The sequence below is a fragment of the Topomyia yanbarensis genome, chromosome 3 (genome assembly GCF_030247195.1).
Source record: "Topomyia yanbarensis strain Yona2022 chromosome 3, ASM3024719v1, whole genome shotgun sequence".
Taxonomy (NCBI): Eukaryota; Metazoa; Arthropoda; class Insecta; order Diptera; family Culicidae; genus Topomyia; species Topomyia yanbarensis.
Genome location: NC_080672.1, coordinates 325,893,373 through 325,920,764, shown reverse-complemented (window position 1 = coordinate 325,920,764; position 27,392 = coordinate 325,893,373). Strand labels below are relative to the sequence as shown.

General features: G+C 39.2%; 2 protein-coding genes across 2 annotated transcripts in view; both read left to right on the top strand.

Annotated features, from left to right (window-relative positions):
* The window catches only part of LOC131689037 (uncharacterized), a 273,415-nt gene that overhangs the window by 168,534 nt on the left and 77,489 nt on the right, over positions 1–27,392 (top strand). The window contains exon 3 of the mRNA XM_058973787.1: positions 14,121–14,244. Within this exon, the coding sequence (XP_058829770.1) occupies positions 14,121–14,244 (124 nt within the window). The remainder of the gene's footprint in view (positions 1–14,120; positions 14,245–27,392) is intronic.
* LOC131689039 (uncharacterized) lies at positions 1,664–3,294 on the top strand. Its single transcript, XM_058973789.1, has 2 exons — positions 1,664–2,064; positions 2,126–3,294. Exons 1-2 carry the CDS (start codon positions 2,024–2,026, stop codon positions 2,853–2,855), a joined length of 771 nt encoding a protein of 256 aa, XP_058829772.1. The 5' UTR covers positions 1,664–2,023; the 3' UTR covers positions 2,856–3,294.

Here is a 27,392-nt window from a genome sequence, read left to right as displayed (position 1 = left end):
ATTTTTCGAGTACTTTCCAGCGTATTGTTTCGTTCGGGGGGTGTCAGATGGAGAATATATACGGTTCAAGACGTCGAAACAATCTAGAAACATTTTTCGTGTTTACGAAGTATTTCCTTTCATTATAATAGCAACTTGAAATTTTGCATAACTTTTAACGCAATTTTCTCGGCATTCCAATTTTTTCAAAAAACACAATTTCTCAAATTACTCAGATGGAAAATTAGTAGGTCTTGCATCAAGCGGTCGTGGAAAAATTTGTTGCTGTCACAATTCTCGTTTTTTTACCGAAGTTGAATCTTTAGCGAAAAATTGAGTACTCAAGTTCATCACGGAGATTGATTACTTGCTGTTCGTGCTTTATGGACGAAGAAATGGATTTCACACAGCCTGGAAGAAATACTTCAAAAGATCTGGTAGAATTACTGCAGATTCGATTGTCCTGTTAATGGTAGAAAGAAAACAACCCCGTTTGGATCGAGGGGAGTGACACATACTGATTTGACTTTTTAATGGAAACGCCTGACACTTTTTTTGAAATGATAAAGTAACATTTCTACAATATCGTCCGTATGCAAAGAGTGTTGCTTTGATCGAGGTTTTGATGTTGTGCTTTGAAACGGATTGACGCGTATGTAATTGTATAAATACAAGGATAGACAATTACTGAGAGGTATTTTAAACACAGCAAACTGTGATCAAACTTCGCGATTTGTATATCGTGTTTTCAGTTGTCATTCCGAATAAAAAAATTTCTCCAGGGTGGTAGAAGAAGTCGTAGTTTTCGTGATTATGGTAAGATTCGATGCCCAATAATTATTCGATATAATAAGTATATTCAATTATATAAAATTTACTTTTCTCAGGATATTTTTTGGGCCACAATGCAGAAGGAAGTTGGACCAATACCAACAACAGTTATGGCTTGTTTGGAGTACTCCGAATATATAAATGCCGCGTTAGGCAATTTAGGGGATCCAGTATTTCGAGAAATCGAAAGCGATATAAGATGTGTTTCACTTGGATCCGTTGGCGCTAACCTTCGACTTTGCTTCCGGAGATTCAATGACAATCCAGCCGAATTTAGTTTCATGGCTGGAGAGCGAGCCGTCATCAAGTTAGTGGCAGCTGCTGTTAAAAAAGGGGAATCGGTTTCTTCACCAGACGGAGCCAAAGCAATAATTCCGGAACTAAAAAATATGCGATTGATAATGAAAACTCTGTGCGTGAGAAGATTGTCTTGTTCTACCAGAAAAGGTAAAATTAAATAAGGGGAAATGTTGGTACAATATTGATTTACAATTCTGTGTATTAGGTTCGATGGATCTGAAGAGCAGAGGCATTTTCTAAAGTCGTTGTTTGAAACTGATATACGTATTAGTGAAGATGCCCATGGAGTATTGGGCAAAGTTCGGTGTAATTTATGCGAACAAGCAAACTATATTATTTGTCGTCCCGAGAAGACTGGTCGTTGGAGGGTTTCTAACTTTTTTGCTCACATCAAGAACGTCCATAAGGTAGAATTTGTGACTACGATGAATAGCCAAAAGCGTCCGTTCGCTGCTATATTCAGCTCGACTCTGGTTGACGCCGAGACGTCAAAGCGACAAATGACGGACGCGTTGTACACCGAATCTATGGTCGTTGAGAGTCTGGATGATAACATGTCGGACAAAATTAGTCCTTATCAGTGGAGTACTGAATCAGATGAACCGACACAATTTGAGGCTGGGTGTACGTCATTTTCTAACGATGAACCGGTTATGTCAGATCTTGTTACAGTTGACATAACTCAACTGTCCCACGATACATTGTGCTGTGATGAAGAATCCGGCAATGGCGAAATGCGTGAGTCCCTCGTTGCCACTTGTTCATATGATGCCGAGCAGTTAAACTTGGATCGTGCTACGGAACGGCCGACCGCAGCACCAGAGATTTAGAGGGCCGCACCATCACTTCTTCAAATACAATCGACATATTATCAAATGTGTCATCTCGTAGCGCCAAAACTCGTGGCCAAGGAATGCGGTATACTATGCTGGAAAAAGATCTTTTTACATATAGGTAGCGATATTTACATTTAGACCTTGTGGAAATAATGAATCATATCACATGTTCCCTGTAGATTCATACAAGGAGGCAAGGAACTCTACGAGTTCGATCGAGCAAACACTCCTTCACCGCACATTCGGACAGTGCAACGTTATTTAAGCAAAAGTGCTGAATGTTCTACAGAGGGCAAGCTGATGATAAAAGAGCTGAAGGAATATATGGAAAGAAACCGATACCCACTTGCAATATGCTGGAGCGAAGATGCGACCAGAATTACCGGTGGCATTGAATATAATCTGAACGAAGACAAACTCTCTGGTCTGGTAGCACCAATCGGCACAAATGGAATGTCCATCATGAACCTATTTAAATGTTCTTCGCCACGGAAAGTTTTAGCGGATATACAAGATAACCCCATCGGACGCAACGTTCAACTATGCATGGCTCAACCCATTTGTATGGACGCAGCTCCATTTTGTATACTTTACTACTGCACGAACAATAAATTTTCAACAACCGATATTCTAAACACGTGGAACTTTGTTCAAGCTGAAATGGACAAAGAAGACATTAAAGTTGTTTGCATGGCAACTGATGGTGATAGCCGATTCATTGGAGCTATTCTGAAAAAAATGAAGCTACCGAATCATAACGACAATCCCTTTGGTGCTTGGTTCGTATCCAACACCAACAATGACAGTCTATGCGTTCAGGATCCAACTCATCTAGCGAATAAATTTCGGACGAGGCTTGTCAATCAGACCAAGCAGTTGATACTTGGTATAAAAACTAATTTCAATTAGGAACTTGCATAATAATCTGGACCACCTTAAAATTTTCCAGGTCGGTTTCAAGTATCGAAAATACATTTAGAAGAACTAGTGCGTGATGTTTCGAAAGACCAACACGGCTTGGCCGAAGGAGACCTTAGTGACAAGGACAAGATGAAATTTCGACCAGTAGAAAAAATTACATCTGAACAAGTCATGTCAAGCCTCGATCAGCATATTCCTCTTTCCAACGGCACTGTGGCATACCTGAAAATTATTTCATGCATTATATCCTCGTACATGGATCCATCCTTATCGCCGTCGCAACGAATCTTTAACGTGTGGTGAGTGATGGGCATTAGTACGCCTACATCATACACATAGAATTAGAACTCACTTTTGTTAGAAACAATATTTCAACTGTATCTTAAGGAACCACAACTTCGAAAGGAGACTTAGTATTATTGTTTATAATTACAGGAAAGCTCTGTTCCTGATTAGGTGCTGGCGCAATTGGTGCATCTCGAAGCATAACAATATACAAAACTGTATAATGACTAATGCCTACTGGGGACTGGAAATAAACGCCCACACGTTAATTAATTTCGTTGTTCTATGTAGAACAAAGAATCTTGAATTCACAATAACACTACTTCAAAGTCAGACATGTGAAGGAATTTTTCGAGATGCTCGCTCATTCACATCAACAGAATCTACTATAGTCAATTTTACGATGCAAGGATTCGAAGCTCGCCTGAATAAAATACAAACCAAAAGAGACATCATGGCAAGACAATAACACAATCTGGCTTTTCCTCGATTGAAGGCTACTTCTCATTTCCCGCGCAAAGAAGTACTTCCCGGTGATATCGAAATATCCGCTGTAGTGGAGCAAGCCAATTGGGATTTGATTTTGATGATATTTCATTCGAAGAAAGCATCGTTTTAAGGCAGCCAAAGCCAAAACCAACACTTGAGTGTGGAAATTTTGAATTCGTTACTATTCCCGAAGAATTGATAACAGATGGCAAAGACGAAATATATGAATCAGCCGAACTGTTTTCCAACATTGGAGAAACCTTGAATTTAAAGGATTCCAGCAATTTTAAGCATGTCTTCAGGATAAGAAATCGGAAGAATAAAATTGTTCATGTGAAAAAGAGGACCTTTATATGGATGCTGACATCTGGATTACAAAAACGCTCGACGGATAGATTGTATCGTTTTCGTGATTCTGGACTGAAAGCTGCCGCAATTAATGGAGTGAGAGACTCAAATGCAGTATATACAGACATTACAGTGGGTGAGTTTGTTCTGCTGAAAATCAAGAAACGTTTCGCTGTCTGTAAGGTGTATGGATTTAAATATCTCAAAGGGAAGAATTGTTCATGCTCATTATCAACGATGCCAGTGAAGGTTCCTGAAGGTGCGCGATCAAGAGGTGTTGAACTACTGGGTAGTTTTTTCGATATTGTGCCATGCGACGAGGATTACAATTTAGATCTGATTAGTAATACTAAAACTGTAAATATCGAATGTTATGTGTCACACTTGATGAAACCATCGATATATTCATCAATATTGCATTATGCAGGAGTGACCGTATCGTACATTCAAAATTTGAATTAGAAAATAGAACAAATTTCTTCCATTATTCAATTTTTTGATCAGAAGCCATCTTAATAAAATGAGACTTCATTAATCAGTTGTTCGTGCACACGCGTGCTTTACTACCATTATCCGAAAACTTCCATCTAATATGTGAAAACAGTTAACGAATATTGAACATGTATTGCCAATTTCACATCGCATTGGCGAGCCGCATAAGTATGCTCACTCTGTATCAATGTGAGAAAGGGGAAAATGAATATCAAATCATATGTGTCCCGTTGGTGTATTTGTCCCTTGCGTCATGCTTGAACTGAACCAATAAAACCTATCAATATTATGAATAGGTAACCCTCAAAGCCGTACTATTGTGTCGGCGCACTTTTCAGAGATAATACGGTCACTATACATTTGTCATTTGCCGATCAATGCAAAGTAAATGGGCGGTAACAATTATTTTATAACATTACAACATTACAAATTATTTATACCTAGGTTAGCAATTCGTTAAAACATGAGTGTTATCACTCGGTTAAAACAATTTTGTTAGAGCAAATTCCTTACTGTCTTCATATGTAGAAATCAACAAATGTTTTGACAGTTGCCGGACGTATTCCATCAATAGTCAGAGTACTTTGATTTGAATGCATACGTATAGATAAGTATAGATAGTGTGTAGTTGCGTATGGATCGAGTATGATTACGAATTTGAACGTTGTTATTTACCTAGAAACTTCATTGATTGTGTAGAAGAAAATTTAAGCAATTGGCATGACTATTCGTGATAATCCATATGTGTCATTCCCCTAGGTTTGGATCGGCTACAAGCAGCTGATTTGACTATGCTTTCGACTCGGAATCGACTACTAATATTGCTAAGTATCTGTAACATTTTTATTCTTTATATTGTGTATTCATATTAATCGTCTGGGTAAACAGCGAACGTTTTGGATCCGGAAAGAGCAACGACTTGTCCATCTCAGAGTGCGTTGTTTTCTGGATATCTCCATGTAATGTACCTTCGTATGTCTCTATTGATTACTTTGTGTTAATCTAAATCCACGTTGTCGATCACCGCACCGCCTCACGGGGACGAAGACGGAAATATATTCATGAACAGACCGAGGCTCATATAATACATGCCAATGTTTATTGAATTGTTTCTTATGGTAAAGCGGAGGTGTGAATAGGGTAAAGCGGTTTGGGGGAGGATGACTATGCCTCGACTTTGTACACAATAACCTATTCTATTTAATTTCTGTGTTGTTTAGAAATATATGATGTGGGTGAAAATTTGTGTCTTCCGTCAATTTTCCCTAGATTACAAAAATATTTAAGAAAGAGATGTTAATCGAGATATGGTATGTACCTTGACAGTAGAAGACGGATGCTGATTAGAATGCCTTGTAATGCTCACGATGGAAACTCAAGCTCCCAAAAAGCAGAGCTCGATTACGATAAGTTCACAAATTCTTAAAGCACCTGATTTGACGCGGTATTTCTAGCACAAGCAAAATCGGTCCAGATTTAATATCTGAGCATTAGTTCGTAAATTAGTTAAATTATCGAGTGTTAAATTATGTTTTCCATAAATAGGAAATTACATGGTTATCACCAGGGCCTAAAATTATCATATCCTTTCAATAAACAATGAAACCCACTAGATTCACCTTTGTCTTTTTGCTGCCTCCTTTATTACTAAATACATACAAAGCAAAACAAAAAAGGCAAAGCCGGCTTCTTTAAATTCTATGAAAGCGAGTAGCAGAAACTGATTTAGTTTTTGAATAAGAGTCGCTCTAGGTTCACTCGAAACCATTAATTTTATATGGGTTTTGTAGACATTAGGGCGACCCGAAGCCAAAACCGAGCGAATAAACGCTATAACCTGGACAGGCAGGGCTAAATACCTCTGTCCCATCCCAGGAACCAAAGGAGTGATATTAACCCTCTTAGCAAAGTCACTCCCAACGATTTATCAAACCCCCACTAAATTGAAACGGTTGTGTACGGTTGTCCACGTTTCTTCCTTATTTAAGGTTGAAAATGATTCGTTGATTGAATTCTTCATTAAATGATTGCCGTATAATTTTGAATCATCTTTATTTTGTACGCTGCACAGTTGGCCTGACCGCTTTAATGATTGTGTCACATTCCATATGTACCACAAACATTAATATTGACAAGAAAAATTGTAGACGAACGTCTTCAATTTTCGTGGATCCCTACATGTATTGCCTGTTTATGTGTAGACTAGACTAGACTATACTAGAAACACAATTTCTCAACTTACTCAAAGACTAATTTTAGATTAGTTGTGAAAATGTATTCATCAATTAATACATTCGCTCTGGATTCTCGATCAAATTTGCCGTACTTACTCTCTTACTTAATTTTCGTTAGCGGGACCATTCGTCATAGATTACTTAGGAAAACTGAACCGTGAACAAAAATTACGTGTCAAATTCATTAATTAAATTTCATTAAACTTTGTAACAAACGCGATTAAAGTTTTTTTTTGCAATGAACAAAGCATCGTTTCTATTGGGGCTATGGTGCTGATATCGAAAATCTGGGGAATACTGACCCATTTTGGATACCGTAATACCAGCTTGGAGATCAATATTACCCATCAACAGGACGAACATTGTATCCTGAGGGACTCCATGGCCTGCCGACCGCAAAATATAACCATCTTCGATTCGAACGAAATTTTGGTGTTGTTTTCGTTTTATAAATTTCTATGATTTTCGCTGCCAATTGCAATATTTTGATTCAAGAGCAATTTTTCAAAAGGGCGTAGAAGCGCATTAATTTAAATTTTTTGTTAATGTACTTGTATTTTAAACATGTATTTTTTTATTGTGCTATGTATTTTAAACAGCAAAACTATCTAAGTACGAATTACAAAGAATGAATGCTTCTTTACAAAAAATATACATTGGAAAAAATGTGTAATTTTTCACTAAAACAAAAATCTGCGTTAAAAATTTAAATAGCATTTTTTAAATTTTGTGAAAATTGTCTTATAGTTTCAATAAATTACTGTGATAATTTTGAAATATTTTTCTCAACGGTTGTTTGAAAACAACGTTATGCATTTAAGGGTTACCTATATTTTACACTATACACTATACATGTATTTAATGATTAAGTATAGAGATGTATTATTTATGTATAATATAACTGGTAATAGTGTAACTAGTGTCTGACGGAATCAATTTTTATATTAAGACCCAGAGTCTGTGCACTTTAAGAGTCAAGTACAATGGAAGTCGCTACACTGCATAGTAAGACTAGTTCCGGAGTTAATTTTCAATTGAACCTTAGTTACATTGTGAGCATCTTTCTCTTTGGATGATTACGACGTCAATACAAAACTTGGCGCTAAATTTTCAGTACATATCGAAAGCTGACCATAGTGCGTCCCAAAGCCGTATTTAGAAATACAAAACTGGTGGCCCCAAATAGTTTGGTTTAGCTTTATGATGTCTGGTACATTTGTTAGTTTTTTGGAGATTTTTTCAAATGAATTGAATTAGGGTGGTCCTTGTGGTTGAGGTGTTTAAAGTATCGACTGTTTAAATGTGTGAAGTTTACCTGCGTAATGCCCTACAATATAATAACACAATTGAATTGAATCAAGTTTGCTGAATAAACAAGGCTGATGTTTTAATTCCTTTTGTTTGGAATTAATTTTTATCATTCTTTTTTTAATTTTTAAAAATAGTTTTCTTCAAACCTAACTATCTTGAAACATTGCAATTTGATTTTCAATCTATCAATTTCATCTGAAAAATCCACGATTGGTTAGTTATGGAGAACAAAATTTATTTATTTAAAAAAAACAACCTTATCCACCTAGCAGTGAGTTGAGTCATTTCTTACATATGTCACTGTTGGATTATTCATTAATTTGCAGAACTCGTTTATTAGTTTGCAGTTTCTGGTCCTGCACGAATAAAACCTCGAAATAACTGAATGAAATATAGAAAATCAATAAAACGAACCAAATAAAAAAAATGCAAAACAAAATGTTTTAAAATTCATAAAATGGGTACAATGATTTATATAAATCAAATTAATAAAATACATAAATCAAATTGGATTAGCTCATTAAATGCAAAATTAGTCAATATTTAAAAATAGTTATAAAATTAACTGAACAAATTAAATTGACTCAAACTATCAAATTGAACGAAATAAATAAGTGGAATAACTGATTATGAAATTATCAAAATTAAAGAAATGAATAAAATGAATCGAATGAATCAAATGAATCAAATGAATCAAATGAATCAAATGAATCAAATGAATCAAATGAATCAAATGAATCAAATGAATCAAATGAATCAAATGAATCAAATGAATCAAATGAATCAAATGAATAAAATGAATCAAATGAATCAAATGAATCAAATGAATCAAATGAATCAAATGAATCAAATGAATCAAATGAATCAAATGAATCAAATGAATCAAATGAATCAAATGAATCAAATGAATCAAATGAATCACATGAATCAAATGAATCGAATGAATCAAATGAATCAAATCACTCAAATGAATCAGATGGATCAAATGAATCAAATGAATTAAATGAAACAAATTAATCAAATGGATAGAACGAATTTAATGAATCCAGTGTAATGTATGTTAAAGTTGAATTAAATGTATAAGGCGAATGACCAAGTTGGTTAAAGCCTGCAATTAAATAAATAATAATAATAAATAATAATGAAATGTATAAAACGAACAAAATTAATGGAATGAATGAAAATAAAACTAATGAAAGAATAAATGTATTGAATAAAATGAATAAATAAAACAAACTAATCAAATAAATAAAACAAATATAATTGATTAAATGAATAAAAAAATAAGATAATGAATTGAATAAAATGAAAAATAAGGCGATAATAAAAAGTTATAAATTAATTGAAAAAAATTATGTCAAATAAATAATTTGGATGAAATGAATAAGTCTGAAAAATAGTCAAATTAAAATGAAGAAACTAAAAACATGTATGAACTGGAAAAAACAAAGAGAATGTATATAAGGAAACCTATGAATAAAATAAGTTAAATGAAAAAAATAAACTGATCAGAGTGAATCCAAAGAATGAAATGAATAAAATAGATTAAATGAACCCAAATGAACAGATTGAATAAAAAGAATGCTGAATGAAATAAATAATTTTTTTGCAAAAATCATACACTTAAAACTAGTTAAATATTAAAAACGAATAAAATAAACAAGACAAATAAAATCCACGAAATGAAGAAACTGAAAAAATTTACTATTTAGAATGAAATTAAAGACCATTTTTGAATAAAGTAAATGAATAAACCGGATTGTACGAATTTGATAACTATTGTATCAGAGAGTTATAAATTGTTTTTGATAATCCCATCATCTAAAAAAATGGCTAATTAATATGCAATCAACTATCTTAAGTTTTCATTCTTTTTTGTTTTCACCATTTTGTTTTCGTTGTTCTTTTCTTGGGGTCGCCATTTAAGAATATCTGGTGTTTCTACTTTATTGATGGACCTTAATTAGTTATCAGGAACCTGGAACATTCAATTTGTTTTGGAATTCAAAGTTGGCATTTTGGTCACATATTCCAAAAAAAAAGATTTTTCTGTAGAATACGTAAATACGCGCAATTGGAAATAGTAAAGTAAGACAAGGTCACATATGCTTTCAAAACCCTTAAACAGAGAGCGACAGAGAACGAATGCGATTCGTGAATGAGACAAGTAGAATTTTCAAAATTTTCATTTGCGTTGATGTAAATAGTCTGAAGTTTCTAGGCTATGTCGATAGCACAAAAGCCGTGTATTCTGCTGATAATAATGTACTCTCTTTCCAGTCATCCTTATAGCGTGTATATTGTTTCGTTCGAAATTCTCGTTCTGGAAATATGGATAAATGAGTCCTATGCAAACCAACACTACGAAAAAGAAATGGTTGAAATTTTCAGGATAAGTATTTAATTTGTTGGGAACGCAAGCGCCATTGAAAGTGTCACTTGGTACAAAACTGCTTTTAATAGATAGGCATGCTTGCCATTACAAGTCTTAATTATCTATTATTATTTCTAAGTTACATTGGTCATGAAAAGGGTACCTTCGTGTTTATTCTACACAGTAATGTGTATGACAAAAATGTAGTCAGTTTCGTTAAAATCGGTTCAGGCATTGCTGAGATATTTACATGACATTTTGTACATACATACATACATACACACACATACAGACATTGTTCCAATTTGTCGAGCTGAGTCCCTCCTGGCCTCGGAAAAGTTTACAAAGTTTGAGCGAATCCCTTTTTTATTGTATATTTTTGAAGATTTGGGACTAAAACATTTATTTCACGATATATTTTTTATAAAAAAGTGTTCAAATTTATTTTCTCGAGCGTCTACATAAGTTATAAAGTGTAAATATCTTCAGTACACTTGTTAAAAATATCAAACAAACAACTTTGCCGAAGAAAGTTTTTTGATAGAACACCTCTGCCAAAAGTAGAAATGATCTAGATCAGTTTCTACTTATCGAGATCAAAACCAAAGTTGTCAATATAATGATCATTTCCATCTAAGATACTTCGCTAAAGGCGCTAATCCTCCTAGGGCGCTAGAAGTTTTGAGCGTCGAAAGTAGCATTCTGCCCCACTGCACGACGTCTGAATTTGATAAAGAATTTGCTTATTTTTTTCTTTCAACTCATTCCATTTCACATATGATTAAAAATCCTTGAAACATTTTTGAAATTGTAAATTGAAAATCCAAACTTTAAAAATAGAGTTCCATTTTTGGGCACGATTCCGGTTTTGGCAACTGAAAAAAAAAATTGTTGCCAAAAACAAAATCCTACTGTATTCATTTCCTGTAACTCGATCTCAGCTAGTTTTGCTGTATAAAATACTGTAATCGGACAAAAAATATTTGAAATTATTGCACGTAGAAACGTCTAAACCCTTCTAAAAAACTGCTTTTGATTCAAAATAATCTTATTGACTGGGGAAAATGTTTAATCTTCCATGCCGTTTAAACGCGTAAAGTTTCATCGGAATCTAAGATTTTCGGGCGGATCTTCGTGGAATTCCACTTTTCGGCCCATTCTCTTCCACAAACTCATTACCACCCCCGTCGAAGGTACTTAAATTCTTCCGAGCACATCGCTCAACTTCTTATCGCGAAAAAAATCACTATCGATTTCTGAAACATCGTAGTTCTCTGCTAGGCCCCTGCGAAAAACCAACTCGGACACCACATCATTGAAAGTTTTATAATTTCTTCGGTTTATATTTAATCGTTGTGCACTCTTTGATAAAGTTGTTGACTATATACTACTCCTTCAATTACTCACCTTATTTTTGTGGCGAGATATCTAAAGTGTTATCGAGCAACCAAAATGTTATGTACTGTAGATTATCAAAAATTAGCTTTCTTTTACAGCCCAAAACGTTCATGATAACCATCAGGAGGTACCAGGAGGTTTTTAAATCACCATGTATATAATGGTGAGATTGTAAGCATTAACCACAAGAAAATTATCAAAGATTTGTTATTGCAAAATCAGATTTGTTAATATATAGCCTTGAAATGCTACACTGAATTTATCAAACTGGTTTCTGGTGTGATGACCAAAGTCAATGGCTGAATAATGTGTTTGGTAGTAAAAATGGTATCCCAGAATCCTCCTTATACAAACTTGTCCTCAAAAATTAACACCGTAGAATGAAGAGTGCCATCAAAACCAAACTTTTGACTCTAGAAACATCGTCTATACATCTCCCTAGAGCTGAGCTGTAGCGCATCAACCTGAGTTGGAACAACAGTAAGTAGGGGAACTGGTGGTAAAATGAACACGTTAAGCAAAGTCATTATTTTCTAACTAAAAAGTGATTGAGATACTACAATCACCTTATACGTTTCTTGTTAAACATGTTTTATACATATTTCGTGAAAATACTTCGACATAAACAAAAGTTTTCAAACATTATTCTTGATTTCAAAACATGTCCAAAAAAGAGACATGTTTATTAGGTTCTTTACTGGCACAGTTAACCTCACTTTTCTTGACAGTTCGCTTGTACTGTTTACATGGACTTAGAAAAATTTGTGGACGTCTAGATTCGCTCGAAGAAAATCGCAAAGAATTTTTCTAAGTCCATGTAAACAGTACAAGCGAAGTGTCAAAAATGAACACTCAGTTCATTTGTGACGTCAGCGTAAAGTATTCAATAGCGTGTGGGTAAAATGAACATGTGCTGGTGGTAAAATGAACACCTTCTAGTGACCTGCAAAATGTTCTGTATGTATGCAATGCTTAGCGTCGAAAATCGTTTTCCGAGCAATGCTGATGTCCCAGCGGCTCAAGAGCATTGCATACACACAGGGCATTTTGTAGGCAAAAAAACTTGTCACGGAAAAATTAAATTTTCATGTAATACTAACCAATTTACAATTCTGTGACTTCGAAACACATCTACAAAATTTGGGGTTATCCATAGGTGTTTAAACTTTGAAGATCTGTTGAAGAACAGTGAAGATGTAGCAACTTGAACTTAGCGATTAATTTTGAGGCTTGGTACTTGGAGCAGCAAGATGGTTCATATTACCCCCACTACAACCTGTTCATTTTACCCCCTAAGACGTTTTATTTTCAAACAGCCGTTCCGATTGAGCCAATTTGTCCTGATCCCTACATATTGCTGTGAAATATCTGCAAGAGGTTCAGTTACTGTCATGTAACACCATTTTCATAATAAAATTAAAATTTCACCACAAAAGACCTTATATTCTACATGCCGAATTTAACATCAGCGACAAACATGAATGCCGATTTTGGTTTTCATCATATTTATTTCACATTCGACAACTTTTTATCAAAAGAAATGATTTCAATATCCTTTCAATAATTGGTAGGTCACGTTTCTGTGAAGTGTGTTCTAAATTTAACTAACATTTACTTGATTTGGCTACCTGTTCATTTTACCCCCCCCCCCCCTGTTCATTTTACCCACAATTCCCCTATGAGGGAACCCCTCTCAAACAAAATGTCACATGAAACACTCGCCCCTTTCCGGCAGGGCACCAAAGAAACGTTATCCTATTGGTGCACTAATTGCCAACCTGGTGGGAAAGAGAAACTTAATTTTATCACCTCTCATCAACACCAATTAGTGAAGTATTTCCTCATAATTGCTTCAGCGAAATCCGGTGGGAAAACGGAAAGGTTGACTGCAAGACTTAATACTTAATACTTTGCAGCACCATTGAAATAACAATTTACATGGATGCTATTCATGATTTTAGGTTCTGATGTAAGCTTGTAAGTGAATTGAAAGAATTCTTTCGGTTTGTGTAGATTTTTAAAGAACAGAGGAACTCGAATGTTTAACATTATTAGAATTCAATGCGTGTTGTGTTCGTTGCTTCTGTGACGAAGTATTGCAATATTTAAAGTCTTCAGTGAGTCGTAGTAGCGTGGAACTACTGCTCGTGAAAAGCGTGTCAAGAGCTCCCAAAACAACAACATAATTGACATTTCAATTAATAGCTAGACGAAGCCAATGACCCTAGCATAGCGGTGGGATAATAGTAATACCGTTATCAATTACCCAAACTTAATCGAGTAACTTACATATGTACCAAACTGTTCTTTTTTTCCTTACAGTTCTACTTCGGCATATCCTGCATCACATTATCGGTGTTCGTGCACGACGAGCGGAAGTTTCTAAAAGGAGAAGTTGATAAACCCAGCGGGGAAAGCTTTTTGGAGAAGGAAAGCATATCAACAGGTAAATAAGGGACCATTCATAAATTACGTAACGCTTTTAGGGGGGGGAGGGGGTACGACAAGATGTGACAAGTTGTGACATAGGGGGGAGGGGGTGTTAACTAGATCGTTACGTAACATGTTTTCATCGAAGAAAAAAAAAATTTTCTTGGAATTTGTTACGTAACAGGGGAGGGGGGGATGGAAAAATTTGTGACAATTTGTTACATAGGGGGAGGGGGGAGTCAATTTTGGGCAATTTTTGCGTTACGTAATTTATGAATGGTCCCTAATTGATTCGTCGTTACCATCCCGATATACGCTCCAACGCTCCGCTCATGTGGCAACTCGGTTAGTGGAGGTAGGAGAAAGATTTCTTAAAATCATTTTTCATATGCATACATAGACTTAATTTCACAATCTCTCGAATTTCCATTATGCCACACTACCAAATACAATCTAGAAAATATCCGTCGTCCCGGAAAAAAGTATTCTGTGGAAATTGAAACGGAAATTGAAATTTCTTTCTTTTAGTTCTTTCCAGCATACTGCTGTCTGTTAGTGAGGTACGAAAAACTCTCGAATTTGAAATATTACGGTACATATCCTCATTTCAATCCATTCCTATAAGAAACTGTGTTGACGATTTACGTTTATTTGGCGGTAATTAACCGTTGTGTGTTCATTCGTTATCGAGCACTCAGTCGAGATAGAAGTCTTTTGTCATCGGTCCGTACACTCTATAGCGACAAATAGTGTTAATCCGCGTTCAAGGTTATTTGCACACTTTACGCCTAGTCGAGGTTTCAGTATTTTTTCCCTTCTTTTGTGTTTCTGTTTCTGAGTACCGTTAGCCGGTCAGTGAAGTGAAGCAGTGTTCTTCTTGTAAGCCGCCTGGATACCGTTACCTACACAAGCTAAGTATTAGTTTTCGTTTCCCCTTCTTGGTTGTCTTAATAACGTGCACTGGGCAATAGGCCCGTGCAAAAATGACTTCCCCTGACGGCGGTTCATCTCAAGGTGAGATGGACGTCGAAACAAAATTGGCTCCCCGGCTCAAAGTATATCCGAGCTCGGCCACCGGGCCATTTGTGATCTTCTTTCGGACCAAAGAAAAAAAGTGTTTGAATCTGTTGCAGATTTCTCGAGTTCTGACGGATCGGTATTCGGCCGTGACAGAAATATCGAAAATTCGCCCTGATAAGCTTCGGGTGGTGGTTAACAGTTCTACTCAGGCAAACGATATTGCTGGCTACGAGCCCTTTACGAAGGAGTACCGGGTGTATATTCCAGCTAGCAGGGTTGAAGTCAGTGGGGTCGTTTCCGATTCGAGTCTGAATTGCGAGGACCTGCTAAAATATGGGACTGGCTGTTTCAAAGACCCCATGCTTAAGCCAGTGAAGATACTGGAATGCAAACGTTTGCATTCAGCATCAGTCGCAGCTGACGGCAAGAAAATATACGTCAACTCAGACTCTTATCGGGTGACCTTCGCCGGCTCTGCCCTGCCCAATTACCTTTTCTTTGACAAGGTTCGTCTACCTGTTCGCCTCTTTGTGCCGCGGGTCATGAACTGTACTAATTGCAAACAATTGGGACACACAGCCTCCCATTGTAGCAATAAAGCCCGCTGTGGGAAATGCGGTGGGAATCATGCGGATGATTCCTGTGGAAGAGATGTCGAAAAGTGTCTCTACTGTGGGGGAAACCCACATGATCTCCCTTCATGTCCCGCGTACAAACAGCGCGAGGAAAATCTTAAGCGTTCCCTTCAGGGACGCTCTAAGCGATCTTTTGCAGAAATGCTTAAGATAGCTACGCCACCTGTCTCTACGAACATCTTTACCAACTTGTCTACTGACGAAGGCGACTGTGATGAACCCCAGGAGGGAACATCTTCTGCTGTGCCTAGAAAGAGTAGAAAAAGGAAGAACATTTCTTCTTCCAAGCTTCGTCGTAAAGGCCAGAAGGTATAACTACTCAAGGAAGTACTGGTGCAAAACCGAAGCAAGTCGCTCCCGGTCTCAGTAACCTGAGCTCAGAAAAGGAGTTCCCAGCACTTCCAGGAACATCAAAAACCCCAAGTGTTCCCATATCTCAGCCAGAGAAAGAAAACAGTGCTGGCTTAATAAATTTCTCTGACATTGTGGACCGTATTCTTACAGCGTTAAACATTTCTGACCCCCTTAAAAGTATCTTGATAAGCTTTCTCCCCGCAGTAAAAACATTTTTGATGCAGTTCACTGTGAAATGGCCCCTTCTTTCAGCGATTGTATCCTTCGATGGCTAATTCATCGAACGAGGTCAAGGATTTAATCACTGTTCTACAGTGGAATTGCAGAAGCATTATCCCGAAAATCGATTCGTTTAAAATCTTACTAAATAATTTGAAATGCGATGCATTTGCCCTATGCGAGACATGGCTCACTTCAGAAATAACCCTACACTTCCACGATTTTAATATTATTCGCTTGGATCGAGAAGACTGTAGCATGTTCACCTTTTTCGTAATTTTCGTCATTATTCGTTCACTACACTCACTATGCCAAAACGCATCACATCAAGAAATATTCAGACGCTTGTGTACAAATATTCCCTTTCATGCAATTTTAGCCTATTTCGGATGAACTTTCAAAAATATTACGTCTCACCAAAACCCAAATGCGCATTAGAATGAAATGGATAGATACGAATGTATTAAGAGGAAAGAGTATTCTTAAAATTCAAGCGAGAGAAATGGTTGTCGAAAGAGTAGTATTTGTAAAAATACGTACTTCCGACTACGAATACTCGAATCACTTGACGCCTATCTGAGGATCTACAGAACTGCAACTCGTGCATTTCGATCCTGATCGTGGAAGAGGCAGCAGTGAGAAGTTCTTTTTTTTTAGAAAGGGAAGGAACACGAAAAATGTAAAGCTAAATGAATATATGAAACCTAGGTTAAGAATAAAATGCCGTATTTTAATCCGTCCAATAAAATGTTTTCCGGTTAGTTAGTGTTACCTGAGATGTTTGTATTTTTTATGTTGATTAGCTTTCCCATGTAGTGAATTTGGTTCGAGAAGATTTCTCACGTTTCGCGTCGTTTCCGTAGATTTGAATTTTCTTTGTGTTTGTTTTACTCCGATGGGCTATCGGGAATTAGTCCCCACTACTACTTACAAAGCGAGAGGGAAAGAGTGTTCGACTGAGTTCTGCCTGTGATGATAACTGATCGTTTTTTTAGTGCATGAGCTTTCGAGTTGGTATAACGATCATTACTCTTGCGTCTTTGCTAAACATAGTAGTGGCTCCATCTATACGCGAAACGGAGTGTATCTTTTCACATTTTGTGTTTACCTACCGTTCCTTTGCGCCATTTCGGGATCAATTTCTATAACCTGCCCTGAGGTTAGGTTTCATGCTGGGCAATTCTAACCTGACGAGTGGTCCTCTTCGGGGGTGGCGCTAAAGCTACTCGTTTAAAACGTCCTGAGGAGCGTTTTGGTAGACGGAAACCGTAAACGGCCATTTGGCCCGCTACATTATGGCGCCCAACGTGGTAACAACGAGCCGGAGAGGAGAAGATCAGTTCAGCTACAGACAGGGCATTTCGCCAGGACGGAACGACAATACCCGGATGAGACGCTAAATCGTAGGATCAGCGGACTGCCGACTCAACGAACCGAAGAAAGCAGCGAAGTTGAATCGGAGGAAGATTTTCGAAGACATAGGGGGACGTCATAGGCAGAACTATAGAGAGGTCAGCAATGATTGGTACGGTTCGGGAGAATACAGTGACCGGGCAAGCCATGGAAGGATGGCGCGTCAGGGTGGAATCTTGCGAGAGAATCGCGAACCTCGACACTACCGGAGAATAGAACACTGGAAATTATTTTTTTCAGGTGATTCTAAATCCGTTTCGGTGGAGAACTTCCTGTATAAACTGAAAAAGATCGCTGGACGTGAGGGAGTGTCAGACAGGAGTCTACTGCGTGACATTCATCTCATTTTGGAAGGACAAGCTTCGGACTGGTTCTTTACGTACGTCGACGAATTTGAGAACTGGAACGATTTCGAGGAGAGGATACGATATCGGTTTGGCAACCCGAATCAGGACCAGGGAATTCGGCAGAAAATCCAGGAACGCAAGCAGCACAGAGGAGAGCCGTTCATTGCGTTCGTGACAGAAATAGAGAGGTTGAACAAACTGTTATCAAGACCCCTCTCACGCAGACGAAAGTTCGAAGTAGTATGGGACAATATGCGACAGCACTACCGTTCGAAAATTTCGATCGTTCCGGTGCGAGATCTTGACCATCTGATTCGACTGAATCACGGTATCGATGCAGCCGACTTCAATCTTCAACAGCCGGAGGCTCGAACCCAGCGGATCGTTAATCACGTAGATTGTGAGCAGTCAGAGTGCGACAGTGACACCCCGCAAGCGATCGACGCAATCAATCCAAGAGCGGAAGCGAAAAGTTGGAGACCGTCAGCAGATAAAAGGAACGCGACGAATCTTCAAAATGCAGAGCACACCCAGCTAAATATCTGTTGGAACTGCAGGAAATCCGGTCACAATTGGCGGGACTGCAGAGAGACCAGAAGGGTGTTCTGTTATGGTTGCGGAGAACTGGGGAGGGCGATTCGCACTTGCACACATTGTGCTGCAACTGCTCGAATACAACCCAATCAGAACCAGGGAAACCATTAAGGGGGTGTACGCCGGGGAACACGGTCATCCCTACAAACGGCAAAGTTCCCATTAAACTCGGTTACGACCCAATTAATCGTGTCCACACGATTCAAATCGAAACCAGAAAGTGTCCATATTTGCGAGTGAACGTTTTTGACAGCGAAATAACAGCGTTGTTGGATTCCGGTGCAGGCATATCTGTAATTAATTCGTTGGAGCTCTCTGAGAAATACGGATTGAAGCTTCAGCCAACAAAGCTGCGAGTGTGCACGGCCGACAACACCCAGTACAATTGTCTGGGTTATTTAAACATCCCGTACACTTTCAAAGGTGTTACGAGAGTAGTTCCGACCGTCGTAGTTCCAGAGATTTCAAAACCAATATTAGGTTGTAATTTCTGGAAAAGTTTTGGCATTACTCCTATGGCCGACCTGGGACACGGACCAGAACCAGTAGGTGATTTCGGTAACGTTAACGAGCTCATCGCTTTCACGTTAGAGCCGTTAGGCACGTTGCCACCTCTACCGCTAACAGGCGAGGATATAACGCTGGACGTTCCCACATTCGACGTACCGGATAACGCACAGATCCCAACTGAGGATTCGATCGAGGTGGAGCACGAATTGACACCTAACGAACGTCGAGAATTGGTGGAAGTTGTGAAGGACTTTGCATTCACATCCAGCGAAAAGCTCGGTCGAACCAATATGATCGAGCACGAAATCGTTTTGAAGGAGGGGGCGAAACCTCGGAACCAGCCAACGTATCGCTGCTCTCCTAGCATACAGAAGGAAATAGATGCTGAGATTGAGCGATTTCGGAAAATGGATGTGATAGAGGAATGCTACAGTGAATGGACAAACCCGCTGGTGCCCGTGAGGAAGTCGAACGGGAAAATACGAGTTTGTCTCGATTCCAGAAGGCTGAATGCGATGACGGTGAAGGACCAGTACCCAATCCGGAACATGCTAGAGATTTTCGGCAGACTAGAACACGCGAAGTTCTTTTCAATCATCGATTTGAAAGATGCGTACTTTCAAATTCCGCTGAAGGAAGAGTGCAAGAATCTGACCGCTTTCAGGACCTCGAAGGGCCTGTTCCGGTTCAAGGTCTGTCCATTTGGAGTAACCAATGCGCCTTTCACTATGTGCCGACTAATGGACAAGGTGATTGGCTTCGATCTCATGCCAGCGGTATTTGTCTACCTGGACGATATCGTTATTGCGACCAAGACGTTGAGCGAACATTTTCGTCTCTTGCGGATTGTAGCCGAGAGATTGCGAAATGCAAATTTGACTGTTTCATTAGAAAAGTCAAAATTTTGCCGGAAGCAAATTAAATACCTCGGATATTTGCTGACAGAAAGAGGTGTAGCAATCGATAGTTCCAGAATCGCACCGATTTTGGACTATGCGAGACCGAAGAACGTCAAGGACGTAAGACGACTGCTGGGATTAGCCGGATTTTATCAGCGGTTTATAAAAAACTATAGTCGGATTACCGTGCCGATAACCGACCTGCTGAAAAAGTCCAAAAAGAAACTCGAGTGGACCGAAGAAGCGGAACTGGCATTTACAGAGCTCAAGTCAGTTCAAACGTCGGCACCGATCCTGGCAAATCCGGACTTCAACCAGCCTTTCACCATCGAATCAGATGCGTCCGACACAGCCGTTGGAGCAGCATTAGTCCAGAGCATCGACGGGGAAACACGGGTGATTGCATATTTCAGCAAAAAGCTCAGTAGAACGCAACGAGCGTATTCAAGTGTCGAGAAGGAATGCCTCGGAGTGCTGCTCGCGATAGAGAACTTCCGACATTATGTAGAGGGGTCGCGCTTCAAAGTAGTCACGGACGCACGAAGCCCCTTATGGCTGTTTACCATCGGAGTTGAGTCCGGAAATTCAAAACTCCTCCGATGGGCGCTAAAAATACAGTCATACGACATACAGCTGGAGTATAGGAAAGGAGCTTGCAACATTACCGCCGATTGCCTTTCAAGGTCCATCAATCTCCTCGATCTAACGTCCCAGGATGACGAATACGAAGAACTGGTAGAACAGATTAAAGCAAACCCAGCGAAGTTCGCCGAATACCGAATAACGGACAACGTAATCTACCGTTACGTTAAAAGTGAAAGCCGTGTCGACGATCCACGATTCCGATGGAAAATGTTCCCGAGAAAAGAAGAGAGGGTACCAATCATTCAGACCGAGCATGATATTGCGCACTTAGGAGTAGAAAAGACGCTGCAGGCACTGAAGCGTCGCTACACCTCGCCAGGAATGGCTGAAGAGGTAAAAAAATTCTGTCGCGAATGCGTTAAATGCCAGACCTCAAAAGCCAGTAACATCAACGCAACCCCTCCGATGGGAATGCAGAAAGAGTTCGTTGAGTATCCTTGGCAGTTCGTTACGCTGGATTATGTAGGGCCGCTTCCGGCATCGGGAAAGGGTAGACACACGTGTCTGCTGGTTGCCACCGATGTTTTTAGCAAATTCGTCCTGATACAGCCATTTCGAGAAGCAAAGGCGAATTCGCTTGTCGATTTTGTCAAGAATATGATCTTCTTACTCTTCGGCGTACCAGAAGTGATTCTGACAGACAACGGTACTCAGTTCACGTCGAAAATCTTTCGCGATCTGTTGGCAGACTTCAACGTAAACCACTGGCTTACACCGGCTTACCACCCTCAGGTAAACAACACTGAGCGAGCGAATAGGGTAATAACAACAGCGATTCGAGCCACGATAAAGCAGCACAAAGATTGGGCAGACGATCTGCAAACGATTGCATGTGCAATCCGGAATGCGGTTCACGAATCGACGAAATATACGCCGTATTTTGTAGTCTTTGGTCGAGAAAGGGTGTCTGATGGTTTTGAATACCAGAAAATACGGGATCAGCCAACCGCAGGTCCAATGCAGAATGACGAAGCACAGAAAAGAAGAAAAAAATTGTTCGACGAAATAAAAGAACAATTAACGAAGGCTTATGATCGTCATAAAAAGCAATACAACCTTCGGTCAAACTCAGATTGTCCCACCTATGCTCTCGGGGAGACTGTTTTGAAGCGAAACTTTGCGCTTTCAGACAAAGGGAAAGGTTTCTGTGCAAAGTTAGCCCCAAAGTATGAACTCGCAGTAGTCAGGAAAATATTAGGAAAACACTGCTACGAGCTTGAAGATTCTACTGGGAAGCGACTTGGCGTCTTCTACGGGAACCACCTGAAGAAGATGCATTTGCCCAAGAAGTAAAAAGATTCTCAGCTATGAAACTCTTCGAAGTGACAAAATGAACTCGTTTCATAATAAAACACCCTCGGGTCAATACTGACACATTGTTATGAAGTAACAACACCCGATTCTCAGCTATGAAACTCTTCGGAGTGACAAAATGAACTCGTTTCATAATAAAACACCTTCGGGTCAATACTGAAACATTGTTATGAAGTAACAACACCCGATTCTCAGCTATGAAACTCTTCGGAGTGACAAAATGAACTCGTTTCATAATAAAACACCTTCGGGTCAATGCTGAAACATTGTTATGAAGTAACAACACTCAATTCTCAGCTATGAAACTCTTCGGAGTGACAAAATGAATCCGTTTCATAACAAAATACCTCAGGGTCAATACTGAAACTGTGTTGTACAATAACAACATCCAACGATTTCCAGCTATGTAGCTCTACGGAGTAACCACATTACACTTTCAAAGAAAATACCTTCGGGTCAGTATTGAAATCGTGTTGTAAAATAAGACCCACTTCTTCCAGCTATGAAGCTCTACGGAGTAACTGCATGCACGTCATAGTAAAACACCTACGGGGTCATTATTGAACAATAAAGAACAACACCACCCATTCATTTCCAAGCTATGTATCGTGAGAGACAAGAACTTCAAAAAACACTTCAAGAAAGGAAACCCACGAATACTACTTGAATCATTTGCTTTGAGATAGCCAAAGAGGAATCTGTGCGTTGATTTCAAGAAAGTAGTAGGATTCATGAATGATAAGAACGAGCCAAGGCGATGACCTGTCAACAGTAGTTAACAAACGAATGTTTAAAGTGAGCCTGGCGATGACTTCGAAAAACAAAAAAGTATATGTTTCCTATAAGAGCGAGAATGAGCACGACTCTGAAGCCATCAAAAGTCGATTCTTGGAGTCATTCTCTAGGAAACTTGCTGGCCTTCTTCGATCACAGTAAAACGTGATCAGATCTCACGAGATGGATTTCGAGCTATGTTTACTTCATCTGAAGCAACCAAGAAATTAAAAAAAAATCCATCAAAAAACCCAAACGGAGAAGAAATAATCAATCAACAAAGAGGACTTACTTCCCCATGTAAATACTGTAAATTAGTGATTAGTACGCGCCTAACGCCCTACGTTAAATGTATTGTTAGTTTAAGTTTCTGTTAGTTAATTGTTCAAAGACTCACGATTAATTCATTGTTCTTCTTCTTATTTTTTATCCAAATCATTTGCATGCCTTCAATTTAGTATCTCTTCTCTTCATAGTTATTTTTTCAATATTTTTCTCTCCGTTGTATTTTTTATTTTTGGCTATAATTATTCGTTGCATTCGTTTACATTTTTTATTGTAATTGTAGTCGCATTTCATCCATCGCTAAAACCATTTTCCTCCTGCAATCTACCTGAAAAGGAAAAATCGCCGGGTTCCTGGAAAATAATTGCTCAAATGAGCAAAACAACGACACGACACATAAATAAAAAATACTTCCCTAAGTTTTCGGCTGGATTTTCCGTGGTTTTCCGACGAAAATTTACGGAAAACCATTCCGCAACAGTCCGGGTACTACAAAAATAAACAAAGCCGCCATCACTGTATTTCATTTTGACATTTGTTTTTCATTTTTGTTCCGTTTTGTTGGCAATGCACTAGGAGTGAATGAGTTACGGGAGTGAGTGACGATTTGCTCCCAGTATGCATGTGAGTGATTGAGAAGTAAATTTGTATTGTTAGTTTCGCCGAAAATGTAATATTTTCGATTTGACGTTTTGTGTTTATGATAAACAGTTTTTCGGATTATTATTTCTGGAGGGTTTTTCATAGCGCAAGACGAATTTATTGTGGAAAATGAATGCAATCAGAGTTTCGGAGTATACTCTGGAGGGATTGCCATTCAGGATTCACAGGTTTATTATTGTGGAGAGTGAATACGATCAGAATTTCGGGATTAATTCTGGAGTGATCGTTATTCAGGATTTGCAGGATTATTTTTATCGTTTATAATGTGGAAAACGTACATGATCATTAATTCGGAATTTATTCTGGAGTAGATCATGATTCTGGATCCACAAGTCGAGGGTTATTTTACAGATTATTGTTTTCAGTGGTTCGGCTAATTCGTTGCTGAAGTGAAAACAATGTTCTAGTATTGTTATTTTCTGGAATTTTCATAAATTTCAGTAAAGTAATGTTTTTATAATTGTTGAATGAATGTTTTTTGTTGCGTGTTGATGTTTGAATGAGTTTGCTTGTCATATTTATTTTGGAATTTCATTTCAATAGCCAAATTTTTCAATTCAGTAAAATTAAACCCTACGAAAATTTGATTGAATTTTGCAATTCAATCAAATTTTCGTACAATTAGTAGGGGATGATGTAGCATGTTCACCTTTTTCGTAATTTTCGTCATTATTCGTTCACTACACTCACTATGCCAAAACGCATCACATCAAGAAATATTCAGACGCTTGTGTACAAATATTCCCTTTCATGCAATTTTAGCCTATTTCGGATGAACTTTCAAAAATATTCCGTCTCACCAAAACCCAAATGCGCATTAGAATGAAATGGATAGATACGAATGTATTAAGAGGAAAGAGTATTCTTAAAATTCAAGCGAGAGAAATGGTTGTCGAAAGAGTAGTATTTGTAAAAATACGTACTTCCGACTACGAATACTCGAATCACTTGACGCCTATCTGAGGATCTACAGAACTGCAACTCGTGCATTTCGATCCTGATCGTGGAAGAGGCAGCAGTGAGAAGTTCTTTTTTTAGTATCGCGGTGTGTTTTAAAAGGCATAGCTAGTGCGGTCAGTGAATTGTGCGGTCAACAAATTTGAATTCGTTACATTTCGTGCGAACTTGTGTGTGAAAAGAAGTTTGGAGATTTTCCGCCATCCGCGTTCTAGCGACGCATACGCTCGGCACGCCGCCCGTCTCGTTTACCACCCTGCTGACCCCACGTTCCGGCTTCGAAAGTTCCCGACGCTTTTGGCAAAAGGTCGGAAGGAAGCAGCAAAACCATCAACGCGCTTCGTTAGAGCGACGGCCATCTTCATCATTGAAAAGTCGGCCGAATTCAACACCCGGTAGGCAAAGGCCTAAATAGCGTCATCATTGCGACGCCATTTTAGACGCCGTTCGTCACCATCGCTGAATAGGTTTGCGATAGGAAGTCGGTGCCGAAGCCGCAATACCAGTCGGCACCCAGCTGAGATGCAGCTCTACTAGATCGACGCTGTTCCTGAAATAACGCATGTAAGTTAAAAATAGATCATTGATCCGTGCACGTAGATCCATACACACACAACACTCAAACCTTCGAAAGCTTTCTTTACCGCTCGAAAGCTAAAGCCGAGCGCGCATTTGTACTGCTCAGCGCAGCTTTATCCGCTAGCAGGAAATTTTGACCGCACATAGGTAGACAGGAAAGGAGAAAGCTAGAAAGGGAAGGAACACGAAAAATGTAAAGCTAAATGAATATATGAAACCTAGGTTAAGAATAAAATGCCGTATTTTAATCCGTCCAATAAAATGTTTTCCGGTTAGTTAGTGTTACCTGAGATGTTTGTATTTTTTATGTTGATTAGCTTTCCCATGTAGTGAATTTGGTTCGAGAAGATTTCTCACGTTTCGCGTCGTTTCCGTAGATTTGAATTTTCTTTGTGTTTGTTTTACTCCGATGGGCTATCGGGAATTAGTCCCCACTACTACTTACAAAGCGAGAGGGAAAGAGTGTTCGACTGAGTTCTGCCTGTGATGATAACTGATCGTTTTTTTAGTGCATGAGCTTTCGAGTTGGTATAACGATCATTACTCTTGCGTCTTTGCTAAACATAGTAGTGGCTCCATCTATACGCGAAACGGAGTGTATCTTTTCACATTTTGTGTTTACCTACCGTTCCTTTGCGCCATTTCGGGATCAATTTCTATAACCTGCCCTGAGGTTAGGTTTCATGCTGGGCAATTCTAACCTGACGAGTGGTCCTCTTCGGGGGTGGCGCTAAAGCTACTCGTTTAAAACGTCCTGAGGAGCGTTTTGGTAGACGGAAACCGTAAACGGCCATTTGGCCCGCTACAAGACTCTTACGGAGGAGTACTTTTGGGGATCAAAAAGTGCTATTCTTTCAATCGGATCGACCTCCCCTCGACACCAGGCATTGAAGTTGTCGCTTGCCAAACCAGAATTAAAGGCAAAGACCTTTGCATTGCTTCCACCTACATCCCCCCTAGAGCCTCAGTTAGCCACCGACGGCTTTGCGATATTGCGGAACTCCTCCCCGCACCGAGGCTAGTTTTAGGTGACTTCAACTCCCACGGCACGGCATGGGGTTGCCTTCATGACGATAATCGATCTACCCTACTCCATGAGCTTTGCGACAACTTCAATATGACTATTTTGAATACGGGTGAAATGACACGGATGCCTGCCCCTCCAGCGCGTCCGAGCGCCTTAGACCTGTCCCTCTGCTCGACATCGCTGCGGTTAGATTGCATGTGGAAGGTAGTCTCTGATCCCCACGGCAGCGACCATCTGCCAATCGTAATTAATATTGCTAACGGTTCAGGGCCACCGAATACAATCAATGTTTCGTATGACCTCACACGAAATATTGATTGGAAGAGCTACGCGTCCGCGATATCCGAAAAAGTAGAATCGACACAAGAGCTTCCTCCGGAGGAAGAGTATGGGTTCCTGGCTGGCTTGATTCTCGATACCGCGATTCAAGCTCAGACTAAACGCGTACCAGACGCGAATTCACGCGGGCGTCCTCCCAATCCATGGTGGGACAAAGAGTGCTCAGACGTGTACGCGGAGAAGGCCGCTGCGTATAAGACCTTCCGGGACGACGGGCTGCCAGCTAGCTACCGACAGTACGCGATGGCGGAAACGCGCATGAAGAGTTTGATAAAAGTCAAAAAACGTAGCTACTGGCGCCGGTTCGTCGACGGACTAACGAGAGAAACATCGATGAGCACTCTTTGGAGTACGCCCCGACGCTTACGAAACCGAAACAGTACTAATGAGAGCGTGGAATATTCAAACCGTTGGATATTCGATTTTGCCAAGAAGGTTTGTCCGGATTCCGCCCCGGCACAGAAGATCTACCGCGCCGCGTCCCCTCACAATAACGCGAACGAAACACCGTTTTCGATGGTGGAGTTCTCACTTGCTCTCTTATCATGTAACAATAAAGCCCCAGGGCCAGACAGAATCAAATTTAACTT

Bases quoted from the DNA above. Each gene is read 5' to 3' on its own strand.
- LOC131689039 (XM_058973789.1), top strand. From the start codon at position 2,024: ATGCGGTATACTATGCTGGAAAAAGATCTTTTTACATATAG. The intron at 2,065-2,125 runs GTAGCGATATTT...TGTTCCCTGTAG, and splicing joins AAAGATCTTTTTACATATAG to ATTCATACAAGGAGGCAAGG.